Source organism: Phyllostomus discolor, chromosome 6, assembly GCF_004126475.2.
Source record: "Phyllostomus discolor isolate MPI-MPIP mPhyDis1 chromosome 6, mPhyDis1.pri.v3, whole genome shotgun sequence".
Taxonomy (NCBI): Eukaryota; Metazoa; Chordata; class Mammalia; order Chiroptera; family Phyllostomidae; genus Phyllostomus; species Phyllostomus discolor.
In genome coordinates this window covers 69,600,573-69,616,929 of record NC_040908.2, presented here as the reverse complement: position 1 = coordinate 69,616,929, position 16,357 = coordinate 69,600,573, and the positions used below count along the sequence as shown (strand labels likewise).

General features: G+C 43.5%; 1 protein-coding gene across 4 annotated transcripts in view; it reads left to right on the top strand.

Moving 5' to 3' along the window:
* Positions 1 to 14,917, top strand: part of NCAPH (non-SMC condensin I complex subunit H) — a 39,462-nt gene extending 24,545 nt beyond the window's left edge. For 2 of the 4 annotated variants that reach the window (XM_036028326.1, XM_028515532.2), the window contains exons 13-18: positions 3,959 to 4,069; positions 5,392 to 5,574; positions 6,195 to 6,308; positions 10,818 to 10,912; positions 11,303 to 11,378; positions 14,385 to 14,917. In XM_036028326.1, coding sequence (XP_035884219.1) covers positions 3,959 to 4,069; positions 5,392 to 5,574; positions 6,195 to 6,308; positions 10,818 to 10,912; positions 11,303 to 11,378; positions 14,385 to 14,444 — 639 coding nt within the window. In that variant the 3' untranslated portion in view covers positions 14,445 to 14,917. Of the gene's footprint in view, positions 1 to 3,958; positions 4,070 to 5,391; positions 5,575 to 6,194; positions 6,309 to 9,496; positions 9,503 to 10,817; positions 10,913 to 11,302; positions 11,392 to 14,384 lie in introns of all 4 variants that reach the window. The other 2 variants (XM_036028327.1, XM_036028328.1) reach the window with 2 other exon arrangements.
* The last annotated feature ends 1,440 nt before the right edge of the window (positions 14,918 to 16,357 follow it).

Below are 16,357 nucleotides of genomic sequence, written 5' to 3'. Positions count from 1 at the left end.
TTTTTATATGTATTTTATATTGTATTTTTACAACAAAGTAAACTAGGGAAAAGAAAATGTTGTTAAGAAAATTATAAGGAAGAGATAATACATTTATAGTACTGTACATATTTATTTTAAAAAATGCATGTTAATGGACCTGTGTTGTTTAAACTTGTACCCAAGAGTCAACTATACTCTTTAAAAATGCAGAATGAAATAATATGCTGTTCTATGTCAATTATACCTCAGTTAAAAAAGAAAGAAATGCAGAAAGATATAAAGTTGCAGCAGTAATAGCAACTGTGGCCTACTGTATGTATTGGTTGGATGCTGGCAGCAAGTTCTTTCCTCAGAAAACAGCCTGTAACAGAGGAGCACAGCCAGGCTACTGGGAGCTGAAGGAGATGGCAGGGCTTGTCCACCAACCTGGGTAGTTTCAAGTTGCTTGTGATTATCCACAGGAACAAATTTCCCCATGGATAGAAGGGCTACAGGTACAGGGGATACAGATCCCTCACCCTTCCATCAACACTATGCTAGGAAAACTACTTTTAAACACTGGAAAGTGAACAATGCCTTAAAACATGCTCTATTTACCTAGAGATTCCACGGATCAACCAGCCATCCACTTCAGTGTTTTAATGGGGAATTCTAACAGCAGCCAGCCAATAACTGAGGTGGTTAAGTACCCTTTGAAACATTTCCTATAGACTCTGAACAATTTTTGGTGTGTCCAGAGGACAGTATTCTAAATGAAGAGGGATTTAGATATTCTGTCATGTGAGGAGCAGGAGAATAAAAAGGGCACTTAGCTCAATGAATATCTTATTCTTTAATATTAATTTGGGATTTGTATTACTTTGCGTTTAAGGACTTCTTTTGTAATAGATAGTTGCATTAAAATATTTATTGTGTTTTCGGGTCTTTTGGTCAAGATGGCAGCATAGTTAACACTGCTGGCCTCCTCACACAACCACATCAAAATTACGACTAAACTGTAGAACAACCAGCATTCAGAACCATCAGAAATCAAGCTGAATGGAACTCCTGCAACTACAGAATTAGAGAAGAAACCACATGAAGACTAGTAGGAGGGGCAGAGATGTGGAACAGGCTGGCCCCACACTCAGGTGTGTTGAATACAGATCAGGAAGGAGATCTCAGGAGTGAGGGGAAGGGGTCCCAGACCCCCCAGCCCAGGGATCCAGTGCCAGGAAGAGAAGTTGTCATTAACTTCTGGCTGTAAAAACCAGCGGGGACTGAGGCTGTGGGAGACAGAAACTAGTGGAGTCCCAGGCAGTTCTTAAAGGGCCCGTGCACAAACTTACTCAGATTTAGTCCCTCTGAGCTCCATTGTGGGGGCAACAGATTGAAAAACATCAGACATACGAGGAGGAAATAAATTGTGCGGCATCAGGGCGAGTTTCTCCCAGAGAGAAGTGCTAGCAGAGGACATTGTCCCTTTTCCAAGCCCAACCTCCCCCACCCCCACCGAGCCACAGAGCTGGCAGGTGGGTGCCACATCTGAGACTCCAGCAACATGGCTCACACTGTTCCACCCCAGTGATGCCCTGAGGCCCTGCCATCCAGCTTCCAGGCTCACCCAAGCTGTTTCCGGTGGCTTTTCTATACAAATGGTTTGTCTTGACCCACGCTTCAGATTTTCCTAAATGCTCTCAAACAAGCAGCACCAGGCTTCAGCAAGCCCCATACCTCTCGACAAGCTGCCCCAGGCCCAGCACTAGCAGCTGCCAGCCTTGGTTCACAACTTGGCCTTGCCTGGGCACCTCCAAGCCCAGCACTGGTAGCAGCCACCTGCAGATCACTTTGTAGCTTTTACTGTGTGACTCCAGACAGAGCGCAGGTGGTGGCTGACCTTAGATGTGCCAACAGTAATCAAGGCTCAACTATAACAGGAGCATGTACACTGCCCACATGGTGGGTGCATCTCGAGTACTCAGCTTGGGTGGTAGGGGAGGCTGTGCCACTGGACCCTGCAAGACACTTACTACATTAGACCACTCTCCCAAGCCTGGGAGACACAGCACCTCTACCTAGTACATAGAAACAAACTCAGGGAGGCTGCCAAAATGAGGAGACAAAGAAACATCACCCACGTGAAAGAACAGAACAAAGCTCCAGAAAAAGAAGTAAACAAAACGGAGATCAGCAATCTACTAGATGCAGAGTTCAAAACACTGGCTATAAGGATGCTGAAGGAACTTAGTGAGGACTGCAACAGCATAAAAGAGATCCAGTCAGAAACAAAAGATACTCTAATTAAAATAAGGAACAATCTACAGGGAATCAACAGTAGAGTGGATGAAGCTGAGATTCAGATTAGTGATTTGGAATATAAGGAAGCAAAAAACAACCAATCAGAACAGAAAGAAAAAAAAAGAATCCAAAAATAAAAATGAAGATAGTGTATGGACCCTCTGGTCAATAGCATAATCAAGTACACCAACATTCACATCATGGGGGCGTCAGAAGGAGAAGAGAGAGAGCAAGAAACTGGAAATCTATTTGAAGAAATAATGACAGAAAACTTCTCTAACTTGGTGAAGGCAATAGATATACAAGTCCATCCAGTTTAATGTCTCAATTAAAGACATTAATTAAGTGCAGAGAGTCCCTAACAAGATGAACTCAAAGAGGCCCACGCCAAGGCACATCATAATTAAAATGCCAAAGGTTAAAGACAAAGTAAGAATCTTAAAACTGGCGAGAGAAAAGCAGCTAGTTACCTACAAGGCAGCTCCCATAAGACTGTCAGCTGATTTCTCAAAAGAAAGTTTGCAGGCTAGAAGGGATTGGCAAGTAAGAGTCCAAGAGATGAAAAGCAAGGACCTACAACCAAGACTGCTCTACCCACCAAAGCCGTCATTTAGAATCAAAGGCAGATAAAGAGCTTCCCAAACAAGAAAAAGCTAAAGGAGTTCATCACCACCAAACCAGTATTACATGAATGTTAAAGGGTCTTCTTTAAGAAGATCAACACTATGAACAATAAAATGGCAATAAATACATATCTATCAACAATTGAATCTAAAAAACAAAATAATCATGTAGATGTGGACAACTGTTTCAAGGTTGCTAGATGTCAGGGAGTCGGGGGGGATTGGTGAAAAAGGTGAAGGAGTTAAGAAGAATTGTTATTAATCCGTAGTTATAAAACAGTCATGGGAATGAAAAAAATATAGCATAGGAAACAGAGCAGCCAAAGAACATGTATGCATGACCCATGGGCATGGGCAATGGTATGGCAATTGCCTGAGGGAACAGGGTGGGAGCTGGGTAAAGGGGGCAGAGGTGGAAAAATTGGGACAACTGTAATAGCATAAATGATAAAATATAATTTAAAATATTAATTGTACTTTATAAACTGTATGTAACTTAAAACTACTTCCCTTCCCCAAAGATATGTATTCCAGGTAAAAATCACTGGTCTAAGGGCCTGCAAATACCTGAAGGGATGTCGTTAACAGGCACTCCAAAAAAAAATAAAAGAAGAAGAGGCAGACTTGATCTGTGAGGCTCTGGAAGGCAGGGCAAGGACCTTGCATATGACGACAGGGAGTAGAGTGTCTTCCTATAGCTCTGTGGAGAACAGCCGTTGCCTCATTAAAGTAGTAAATGAGTGAGCTTTCTATATGAATTGTGCAAACAGCAAAAAGTTGACTTCAGATAATTATAGGCAGTCTTGATTTTAGTGAAAGAACCCTTTTTCAAATAAAATTGTGTGCAGGTCTCCTTGCAAACCAGCTGCTCTGATTTATTTGGGATTGATGAGGGCTTTGAGCCCTGCTACCTCCGCTTACTCTAGAATGGAGTTGTGCAGTGGAAAGTTGGTTGCATTAGATAACTTTGAGGGTCCTTGTAACTCTAAAATTCTAGAAGATTGAGCATAGGATCTCAGTTGAATGGTTACTTTTCTAGAAATTGCTTTCTCCAGTTTTTCTTTCCTTCATTCTAGATCCTTACAGTAGCCCATGGCCAGAGAGCAGGGACCGAACATTATGAAGAAATTGGAGACTATGACTATAATAACCCTAATGATACATCCAACTTCTGCCCTGGATTACAGGTAAAAGAAGAAGAGCTCTCTGTCCTATCTTCCAAGTACTAGTGTCTTTCCTGCTCCTATCTCCCCCTTCCATGTCTCAAATGCTATAGGATTTTAGTCATGTGGAGGTTTTTGGATCCCTGCCCTTCCTCAGGCATTGGGGAACTGAGCAAAGCTGAGGAAACGACCAGAGCCTAGTCTGCCTTACTGTTAGCTCTATTTGTAGAAAAGTGGGCCTGCTTCAGTAACCAGTCAACATATGGATGGAGTTGTCAGCATATGCAAAGCACTTGTATTAGCTATTTTGGAATTTCAAAAGAAAACACTTTCTGCTCTTAGGAGTTGATATTTTGGTTGGGGGGACAAAACTCATAGACATGAAAAGATGGTGGGTCCTAACAGGGAAAAAAGGTTCATGTGTGGGTCTCAGGAGACCAGGCTATATATAGCTCTGATACTAGTTCTGACAGTGTGAATTTGTACGAGCTACTCCCGTCTTTAGAGTCCTGTGAGACTGGATAGTGTCAGTTCTCCTTCTGTGAGTCTACTACTGAGACACAAGTGGAAGTAACAGCAAGGGAAGAACATTAGACTTCATCTGGGACCCTGCATGTAGGGAGAGGAGAAGTAATTGGAAGGATAGACTATTTGCCTTATTTTGAGAGTTGCATTTTTATATTTTAGTGAAAACCCAGACTGATTTCTTGACCAGGGTTTCTCCAGGAGAGCTAATTAACAAACGATTCCTGGGCCCCACCCCAGAGAGCTGATCTATTGCTGCTGGGCTTGGCCAACATTGACTTTCTGCTGGCCTGCTGACAGGTCACGCTATTTCAGGAATACTTTCTGTAAAATGAAACCCTAAATCTGTTAAAAGTCAAGGAGATACTGCAGTAGTTGTGATGACTATATTCCTTTTGATTCTCATTCCATGGTCTCATTTTATTTTTAATTTTTTTATATTCTCACCTGAGGATATATTTTCATTGCTTTTAGAGAGAGAGAGGAAAGGAAAGGAAGAAACATCAGTGCAGAAAAGAAGCATCAGTTGATTGCCTGCCATATGTGCCCAGACCAGGGATCAAACCCACAACCTTTTGGTTATGGGATGACACTCCAACTGAGCCACACTAGCCAGGGCTTAGTCTTAGTTATTAATAGATGTCCACCACATAGGGTTTTGTACAAGAGGAGGATAACTAGAGGCACCTTGAAGTCCACCCTAGCCTGACCCAGCATAACAAACCATTTGCTCTTGCTGTATAAATACAGTTTCCTTCAGGGACATCTCTAAGCCCCTCCCACAGCTTCTGCCAAACTTGAAGAGCTCTTTTCTTCACCAGGCTGCTAACAGTGATTATGAAGAATCAGGTGACTTATTTGAGGGACCATTTGGGACCTCTGACCTCTCAGCTTATCCTTGCCATTCACCTAAGACAACACAAGAGAACGATGACTCACCTGACACCCATGGATCAGACATCACTCGATATGGGGAATCAAACCTGGTAGCTGAGCCTAAAAAGGTAAAGATGGAGCGAGAAATCCATTTCATGGTGTTCTCCTGAGGTCTGTGTCATTTGCCTACTGAATGAGAGTTGCATTGGTCTGAGCTTGAGATTTTCTTTTGATTAAGCCACTGCTATCCAAGTGTCTTCTTCTTAAATAGGGTTATGGGGATGAACTGACACTCATTAGATTTGTGGAACAAGCCATCTCTAAAGGTGATAATAAACCACTTACACAAAGTATGTGAACAAAGGCTGCAAGCAGAGAGAGTGGGTTTCTGTGTTGATTGGCTGAGACTAGCTGTTTGGCTCTGGAAAATCTAGGCCAGATCAAGTTTATATTAAATTATCTGCCTTAAGCATCTATCTGTTTCACAGCAGATGATAGGTTCTCATATACATTAGGTTCACTCTTCTCTTTTATTCTGGAGTTCCAGGTTAACCTTAATGTACATTGTACTTGACAAGAAATAAGGTTAAAATAAGGGACCCTATTTTAATACATTCAAAGGAAGCTCTTTAACTCTATGATTTAAACTAAATTCTTTACTTGAACTCCCATCTCATTTTACAATGTGTTGATGATAAATGTTTCTTTCTTCTGCTAAGTTTTACTTTATGTCACATACCTATTTCAGGTAAATAAAATTGAAATTCATTATGCCAAGACTGCCAAAAAGATGGACATGAAGAAGTTGAAGCAGAGCATGTGGAGTTTGCTGACAGACTCTTCCACACAAGTGGACGTGGAGGTTAGCAGACATGGAGGTGGTGGAGGTGAAGGGCTCCACTTCTCTAGGTGCCCAGTGTGTGGCAGGGGGGCGGGGAGCTGCTGGTGTCCATGGCTCGAGGATCCAGAGTGCCAATGCAGGAGGCATTGCTCAGAAACATCAGGATGACATCACCCCTGAAAGAGGTTAACTAGGGTTTGAACAGGTCACACACAAAGTAATAGAACATGAGACATTACTCAGGCTTGCTGCTGATCAAAACACCAAAAGTGGAAGGATGTTAATGCTACTTTCCAATAACAGCTTAGCAGCTAAATAGTGTTTGTCAGTGTAGAGTCAAAGAAAGACTGCAGGATGGGTTAACTGCTGGTACAATTCAAGTTGATAAATGGCCCTTTTGGATAGCAAATTTTGGCATCTCAGGTGCCATAAAGTGTTTGAGCCCTTTGATCTAAGAATACTGATTTGGGAAATGTATTCTAAATTTCAAAGTACACAAAAACATTATGCTGTCAAATTGTCTCTTTTCTCTTTCTAATGAAGGTGAAACCATGGTTAATGTGTTCCAGCTGAATGGAACTCTCCATTAACTAGAACCCTCTGTCTCTCCTTTCAATCCTCTTCTGCTCGGGGGATGTTCTGAGCCTTCCTAAGTCAGCCAGTTCTCTTGTACCTTCTCTCCTGGCTGAGAAGTGAAAATTATGATTTCATTGAGGACCTTGAGCTATGTAGTCTTGGATATCAGATAAAGCTTCTGTTGTATTTATGAAGTTCTGTCAACTAAAATGGAATGGGATGCAAACATCAAAGAAATATGCTTATTAAAAAGTCGAAAGGGCTGGCTGGCGTAGCTCAGTGGATTGAGCACGAGCTGCGAACCAAAGTGTCGCAGGTTCAATTCCTAGTCAGGGTACATGCCTGGGTTGCAGGCCATGACCCCCAGCAACCCCACATTGATGTTTCTCTCTCTCTCTCTCTTTCTCCCTCTCTTCCCTCTCTAAAAATAAATAAAATAAAAATCTTCATTTAAAAAAAAAGATGTAATTTGCTTTAAAAAAAAGTAGAAAGGGTTTTCTGTTTTAACCTTTGAATTTACATGACTCTGTCCTCAAAGGATTCTGGTTAAAGGTGTGTGTGTTTTTTTTAATCCTTACCTGAGGATATGTTCATTGATTTTAGAGAGAGAGGAAGGGAGAGAAGATAGAAACATCAGTGTGAGAGAGAAACATCAGTTGGTTGCCACCTGTACATGCCTGAAACCTTTTGGTATATAGGATGCTCCAACCAACAGAGTCACTGGCCAGGGCTAAAGTTTATTTTTTAAAAAGATAGAAAATAGAGCCCTGGCTGGCGTAGCTCAGTGGATTGAGCACGGGCTGCGAACCAAAGTGTCACAGGTTTGACTCCCAGCCAGGGCACATGCCTGGGTTGCAGGCCACAGCCCCCAGCAACCGCACATTGATGTTTCTCTCTCTCTCTCTCTCTTTCTCCTTCCCTCTCTAAAAATAAATAAATAAATCTTTTTTAAAAGATAGAAAATAGAATAGTATAGTGAACATCTACTTCCAATAATTATCAGCATTTTACCTTTACCTTTACACAGTTCTGTCACCCCACCCACCTCATCATGCACACACTATGAGTTTTTTAATGCAAATATCAGACATAAATCCCTTTTAAATTTTTTAAAATATATATTTTCAAGTTATATTTTGTTGATTATACTATTACAGTTGTCCTGAGATTTTCCCCCTTTGCCACTTTTCACCCAGCAACACCCACTCCCTCAGGCAATCCCCTTAACCATTGTTCATGTCCATGGGTCATGTGTATAAGTTCTTTGGCTACTCCATTTCCTAGGCTGTACTTTACATCCTCATGGTTATTCTGTAACTACCAGTTTGTACTTCTTAATCCCCTCACCTCTTCACCCCTTGCCCCACACTCCCTTCCCATCTGGCAGCCATCAAAATGCTCTCCATATCCATGATTGTGTCTCTGTTCTTGTTTGCTTAATTTGTTTTTTAGATTCAATTGTTGGTATGTATTTTTTGCTATTTTATTCTTCATAGTTTTCATCTTCTTTTTCTTAAAAGAGTCCCTTTAATATTTCCTGTAATAACGGTCTGGTGATGAACTCCCTTAGTTTTTCTTGTCTGGGAAGCTCTTTTTTGCCCTTTGATTCTAAATGATAGCATTGCTGGATAGAGGAATCTTGGCTGTAAACCCCCTGCTTTTCATGACTTTGAATACTTCTTTCCAGTCCCTTCTAGCCTACAGAGTTTCTTTTGAGAAATCAGCTGACAGTCTTATAGGAGCTCTCCTGTAGGTAACTAACTGCTTTCCTCTTGCTGCTTTTAAGATTCTCTCTTTATCTTTAACCTTTGGCATTTTAATTATGTTGTGTCTTGGTGTGGGCCTCTTTGCATCCATTTTGTGTGAGACTCTGTGCTTCCTGGACTTGCATGTCTATTTTCTTCACCAGATTAGGTAGGTATAATTTCATTATTTTTTCAAATAGATTTCCAATTTCTTGCTTTTTCTCTTCTCATCCTGGCACCCCTATGATGCAAATGTTGGTACACTTGAAGTTGTCCCAGAGGCTTCTTATACTATCCTTGTTTTTTTGGACTCTCTTTTCTTGTTATTCTGATTGGTGGTTTTTTTGCTTCCTTATGTTCCAAATCATTGATTTGATTCTCGGCTTCATCTGCTCTACTGTTCTTTCCCTGTAAATTGTTCTTTATTTCAATTGGTGCATCCTTCCTTTCTGACTGGATCTTTTTTATGATCTGTTCTTTCATTTGGATCATGTTTCTTTGTCTCCTTGTTTTGGCAGCTTCCCTGTGTTTGTTCCTACTTATGAAGTAGAGATATTATGACTCCCTGTGTTGGTAGCATATCCAAATGTAGTAGGCATCCTGTAGGCTCCAGTGGTACAGTCTCCCCTTTTTCCTAAGCTGGGTCCTCAAGGTGTGCCCTTCACATGGGTTGAGTACACCCTCCTCTTATATTTCAGACTTGGTTGCTGTTGGCAGGTTACTGGGAATGACCCAGGCCAGTCAGTTGCAAGGATTGACTGTGACCGCTTACCACCAACCTCCACCATCGTGGAGGATCAACTGTGCAGAGGCAGGGTGGTGGTGCTCTGACATGGTCTGTAGCTCTCTACTGCATGTGATGACCTTGGGGTTTCCCAGATGGTGCAGGCCAAGGTCAGCCTCCACCTGTGTTTTGTCCATGGCTGCCCTGCATGAGCTATGAAACAATCTGAAATGGCTGCTATTTGTGCTGAGCTTGGAGATTCCCAACTGAAGCCAAGCTGTGAATCTAGGCTGGCTGCTGTTAGTGCCATGCCTGGGGCTCACTGAAGCCAGCTTTTGCTTGTTTGAGAGGATTTTAGAAATTGTGAAGCATGAGTGAAGACCAGCCATTCATATGGAAAAGCATCTTGGGTGGCCCCGTAAGTTGTATGGAACAGTTTCTAGGGATATCCAAGATGGGTCAAATAGTGTCAGCCAGGTTGGTTGAGTCTCAGATATGACACCAGCTTGCTGGCTCTGTGGGGAGAGGGTTTAGAAAAAGTATAATGGCCTCTGTTCGTCTTGATGCCAGACACCCCAGTTTCTCCCAGGTGCTTTTCAAGCTGCTACTCTGGTGCTGGAGCTCAGAGGGAATGAACCTGAGTAGGTGAGTCTGTGTGTGGATTCTTTAAGAGGAACTGCTTGGGGCTCCAGCAGTTTTCCCAAGCCAATCCTCTCTGGTTTTTGCAGCCAGAAGTTGTAGGGACTTATCTTCCTGGCACGGAAACCCTGTACTGTAGGGCCTGGTATGGGGCTGGAACTCCTCGCTCCCAATATATCCCTCCCGATATTTAATTCACCACATGTGAGTGAGGGACCAACCCATTCCATGTCTGTGCCTCTTGTACCAACTGGATGGCTGTGATTTCTTTAATTCCAGAGTTGTCAGACTTCCATTCAACCTGGTTTCTAATGGTTTAAAGTGATGGTTGTTCTATATTTTAGTTACAATTTTCATGTGGTTATGCAAAGAGGAGAGTCAGGTCTGCCTGTGTTGCCATCTTGACCGAAGTCCCTAATATCCTTTTATAACTACTTGCCTGCTAAGGAGGAGGGAGCCGTGTTTGTGTTAGTGTGTTAAGTGGAAAGTTAAGTCTACTTTTAGATATGGCTTCTGTGCTGCCCTTAACTGTGTGGTCCAGTTGAAGCTATAAATAATCATGGCTTTTTGTCATATTATCATTTTTTTCTTTATTACTCTGTAATTTTTCATTTCCTGAGATTTTACCAAAAATTCAGTAAATGTTAGTTTCATGCTCCAGGGCTAAGGCACTGAGTCCACTTATGGGTCATTTTTGTTGAAAATGTACCTAAGAAATTGTTTGGGTTTCATCCAGATGTAGGCTTTTCTTTCTGGAAATAGAACTTTGTAAGTTTATATTACTCCCTCAAAAGTGAACTGGCCCCAGATCAGATGTCTGATCTGTGAATATCCTTCTTCTCTTAGGCAAAGCACCACAGTGAGACTGGACAAAAGGGGGATCTGGCGGAGGTGACTGATGGGAAGATGCTGAGCAAGCTCACCTGGGACCTGCAGAAGCGGTGCGTGTCGGCAAACTCAGGGGCTGGCATGTCCTTCAGCCTGTCTGAGAGTGCTTCAGCCTGAACTCTTAATGTGATGGACCCTCTGCACACAACTTGCTGTTCTAACACTTCTAGCAGTTTTTCTGTTTTTTTCTCTGCATTGATAAATGAGTTAATATAGACCGACTTTAAAAGGACACTTTTCTACCCTAGTAGTTGGAATGGAACAGCAGATATATTTTATTTCCAGATAAAAATGAACTGGAAAAACCTGCCGATCAAATGCATCTGAAATATATCTTTGTTTCTCATTAGTTTATTCATTGAACATGTGTATTCATGTTGATGAAAGAGCCTTTGTTTCTACAGTTGCAGTGACCTAGCTAAATACTGCCCTTTGTTTCACAGCCTGCCGCCCCTCATGGCTCAGAACCTCTCTGTACCCCTGGCCTTTGCCTGTCTCCTACATTTAGCCAATGAAAAGGTAGGTGACTCTGGTAAGCATGGACTTTTTATTAGATATTTCATGGCTACCTCATAGGATATATCAAGTACAGTGACCTACATGGTACCTTCAACCCAGAGTTTAGCCAGGCACCGAGAAGGAACTTAGAAAAAGGCCATTAGGTGTGATTAGCAATAAAAATAATGAGGAAGACCCAAATGAGATAATTTTAGGTATGTGTATTTCCAATTTGAAAACATAAAGCATATCATTGGTGTCAAAGGCTTCAAAGGCCAAGTCCTGCTAGTGCCAAAGTCAAGACACATGGGAAATATGACAGAGAAGAATGGAAAGCATAGGGCAGAAGGAAGTCAGATGCTCAGGGAGACAAGTGGGGCCACCAAGAGCAGTAAGGAAAGTCTAAAGAATGGAGATATCTGTCACAAGGAGGGAGACAGTGGAAATGCCACCTGTGACAGTGTGCCAGGCTCTTCACTGTGCTGCACTGGCCAGGGATTACAGAAAGAGCAGGTGGCAACTCACCCTCAGGAGCCTTTTGATGCTCCAGGGGGCACACTGAGCATGTGGTACTGCTGGAGACTTGCTGTCCTTTGGTATCCCCAGGCAGCTGGTCCCTAATGCAGATTGGCACTTGAAGTAGAGGACCGTGGGCTGGGCTTGGGCTGTAGCATGTGCTGTGAGCATCACTAGGGCCACAGGTGCCTAGCTGCTACCACTGTGGCCCTCAACCCTTTCTAGGGCAAGTGCCTTGCTCTGGAGGTGAGAGGTCAGACGAATATGACAGCTGAAGTATGGTTTGAGAGGACTGAAAAGATTGGAATGGAATGCTGGCAAAAATCGGGAGCTGATAGCAGTGTGAGGAATTACTCATTGTCTAATTTCTGACCTCTTAATGACATGAGGAACAGTGATGAATTAGCTTGGTTTCCCAGGCCTTCCTTTGCTTTGAACTGACTGTCAGGCTCCAAGGAGGGACTGTCCCCTATACAGTGGCCTGTGTAACACAGCCTTCAATGAGTCCCTGTGGACCTACCCCTAGGAATCAGGGACCACTTCTCTTGCCAACTTCTAAGCTCCTGACCACCAGAGAAGAAACTGTCTGTTTCATAGAAGCTAGTTTTGACTTTGGGTGGGAAACAGATGTAGAAGAGCCACGGAGCCAGGGCCACACGCTATATGTGACCTGACTGTGGGGCTGACCATCGGACCTGTAACCACTCAGCTGGGTAGCAACTGAGGCCCAAACAGAATAACCCAGTTTAACTCCTAAGAGTGAACAGTGGTGCGTCAGGAGCCATTGTAGGGGAGTGTCAGCCCAGGAGCACAAAGCACACAGCTGCTGGTTGGAGTGAGCAGCCAGGCTGACTGTAGAGATGGTGTGTCCTGGTCAGAGGTCATGAAGGCAGGGTGGGGGCATCTGGTTGTGGGAGCCAGCACTCAGGTATGTCCGTGTGCTTCCTGACACACCCTAAGATGTCAGATGTCAGAAGCCAAGTACATGAGAAAAGAGTGACTAGGAGAGAAAAATGAATAAAAAGATAATTTGTTGTCCTGACAAGAAATCCACAAATGGCCCTGAGGATGACCCCCTCTCTAAGGAGGAGGGTGTACCAGCCACATTCAGAAAAATCACTGCTGTGCTTTTCTAGGGGAGGCCTGGGGTCTCACGTCACCCTATGGACGTAGCACACACAGGCTTCTGAAATGTGGGGCACTTCCAGAGCACCAGTAGGAGGAGCAGAGTGCTTCTTGGTTTGTGTGTCTTCTTAGAAACCTGTCTCTGCCCCAGGAGAACAGCTTGTGGCCCTTACTTGGCTCCCAAGTAGCCAGGAACTCAGGTAGATACTACTGAGGAGGTCAGTGAGTCTTGGGCCCTGGCACTATACTGCTTCCTCAGTGGCAGTACTGGCTTTGTCTCTTTTGCTGTGATCACAGCTCTGTAAGGGACCTTAGGGCGCTCAGCATTTGAAGGATAGGGAGGGAGCCTCAGACCATGACCTTTTGGGCTAAGCACTGAGGCCATTATTGGGGCCTAGCCCTGGGCTCTTTGAGATTTGACTGGGAACGTGCACTCTGACAGTAACTGTGAAAATCTTCAGGGATTTATGTATAATTCAGCTTGGAGCCACCAACAGAGATCTCCCCACATTTACTATCAGAACATGACCATTTCCTGGCCTTTCTTTTCCCAGTCTTTCCCTCCTATTTGAACTCCTCATCAGTCACTCTGGTATGGAGCTCCTCTCATATGCAATGTGATAGGGCTTGGGGCAGCCATGGATGGAGGCTGGGCTCTATGCCTTTGTGGCCCTGAGTTCTAGTAATGTGTCACTGATAAGCCACACCTAAGCAACTTCTGGATCCCGAGCTGCAGACATCATACCTGGGAGGTGTGATCTGAGCTTTCCATCTTTAGCAGTCTGGGAGGTATGCTATTGCTAGAAAAGTGTGGCTGCTGAGCACAACACATCATATGTCCCTCCAGTGCCAAGTGAGGTTAGGCAAAAAGGGCACTGACAGTGGTTCAGTCCTGAGGGAGCACTTGCCTGAACTTGGTGGAGACTTCCTGGACTGGGAGAGAGGAAGAATTGGGAGGTGGGAAAAGTCTGCCCAGAGACCAGGGAGAGTGGCTATCACTAAGGGGTGGAGTTTGGGTTGGGGAGGACCTGGAGATGCATGCATAGACAGGACCTGTCTGGCCATGCATAGACAGGTTAGTAAATGCACTGTGGCTCCTAGTGGCCTCCCTATCCATTTTCCTTTGTTTCTTCAGGGCAGGTAGCCTAGCTCTTGGGCCCTGTACACAGAGATTGTGTGGGAGCCAGAACCTGAGAAGGCTTGCTGCTGTTTTCCCCTGTGATTGGCAGGGATTTGGAACCAGTCCTCTCATGCAAATTATTTTTGTTATGACATAATTTTACTTATAATCGTGGGACAAACCTCATTCTTTGTTACCTCAGAGCTTGTTTTGTGGTTTTGAGTTCTTGGTATACCAGAGTCCATGTATGTTTGATCCACTTTCAGAATCTAAAGCTGGAAGGAACTGAGGATCTTTCTGATGTTCTTGTGAAGCAAGGGGCTTGAGTTCACCAGAAGTCAGCAGGATGGGGTTCATCACTCCAGTGACCAGGACGTTGCAACTCGGGGGCTACAACATGGAGCTCATGGCAAGGCTGTAGCCAGCTTCCAAGGGACCCATTTGTCTGCTGTTCTTTCCTTCTCTCCTCACAGTCTATGCGACCAACACCTGGGAGTTCACCCTTGACAAGAGCTTTCTGCCTTGTAACCATCTAGGCAGGAGGAGAGGGTGAGGGTGCAGTTCTGGTGATGAAAACCTGTATCCACTGTCTATCCATGTATAGTTTTAGTCTCCTAAGTTGATCTGCTGTTCTCCACACCTTTTTTACCCTTGTAGAAAACTATTTTCCAGTAAGCATATTGGTCCTTTACCAGCTACCTAATTCATTGTACATAAAATACACCATGTGCACTTATAAATGCATGTATAATACTTAAAAATAAAAATCTGTGTTCTGGCCAGGTAGCTCCATTGGTTAGAATGTTGTCCCAATAAAGCCAAGGTTGCAGACTTAATCCCTGGTCAGGGCACATACAAGAATCAAGAATAACCCATGCATGCATGCATAAATAGGCAGAACAAAAATCTGTTTCTTTCTCTCACTCCCCCTCTGCTCCTCCCTCCCTCCCTCCCACTTTCCTTTCCCTTCTCTCTGAAATCATAAATAATAATTTTTTTCAATATAAAGTAAAATTCAGAGTAATATGCTTGGCAGCATATTTGAGTACCCACTAGGTAAGTATTAGAACTGGTCTGAATGCTCAAGGGGGTGCTGTCTGGGTAGCTGGATAAGATATATCTGTCAGTGTGAGGCAAGAAAGGCTTAAGAAAGCACTGAGACGATGTGGCTTGTAGCAGAGTGGAGGAGAGAAATCACTGGCTGGAGATGGAGACTTTCAGATTGGATCCTTGAAGCCTATGAATTCTGCTGGAGAGTGATGGCAGTAAAAACTGCTGACATTTATGTGGCTCCTAAATACCTTCTGTGGCTTGCGTGCTTAGTTCATTTAGCCTTCTCAGAGTCACTGTGAGGAACATACTGTTACCACTCCCATTTTATAAAGGAGAAACAGGACACAAAGGTCAGGTAACCTGCAGACAACTGACCGTCAAGAGCTTGTTCCTGAACCAGGAAATCTGCTTCTAGAGTGTTTATAGCTACTCTGCTCAGATCACAAACTCAGTGCTTATAGGTGTAGATCCAAGTGATTCTGTCAATGGCAGGTCCTGAGTCTCTGTCAGAGCATTCTGTCACCATTCATTGGATAAATAGAGGTTTTGGATTTAGGTCAGAAGCAGCAAAGTCCATAATTGTCCATTATTCCTGATAATAAAGCACTTGCTCCTAAGCAAAAGGCCACACAAAACAAAAACAAGTAATCATCTCTTCTACCCAGTAATGTGCTTTCCAAATTGTCCTAAACACAGGGTGGGGCAAAAGTAGGTTTACAGTCATTTGTATGGAAAGTAATATAATAATAAATAATAATTCTTTGTTTTATGTACTCACAACTGTAAATCTACTTTTGTTCCACCCTGTATTGCCCGCTCTGCTCTGTTGAAAGGGTTAGGCTTGTGAACATGCCAAGGGAGAACCTGTGCCCTGGCATGGTTTTGTCCCACTGGGCAAGAGCCTGTAACACATTTCCCCATGCTGGGCAGTGCTGGTCTCACTTCTCTCATTCCTGGGAGTGGAACTAGCTAAGCCAGTCCCACTCTCAGTCTAACACAGTTCTCTGTGGTGAGGCTGGGCTGTGGTTGAATAGCCAGTAAAACTGCAGGGGTAGTCCCATCTTCCTCAATAAACTCCCTTCCCTTCCACCCTTCTCCTGAGCTTCTTCCCTCTCATTCACATGGTTTCTATGTCTCAACTTTTTTGGCTATGTGTAATAGCCCAAAATAAGTGGGTATACAAATA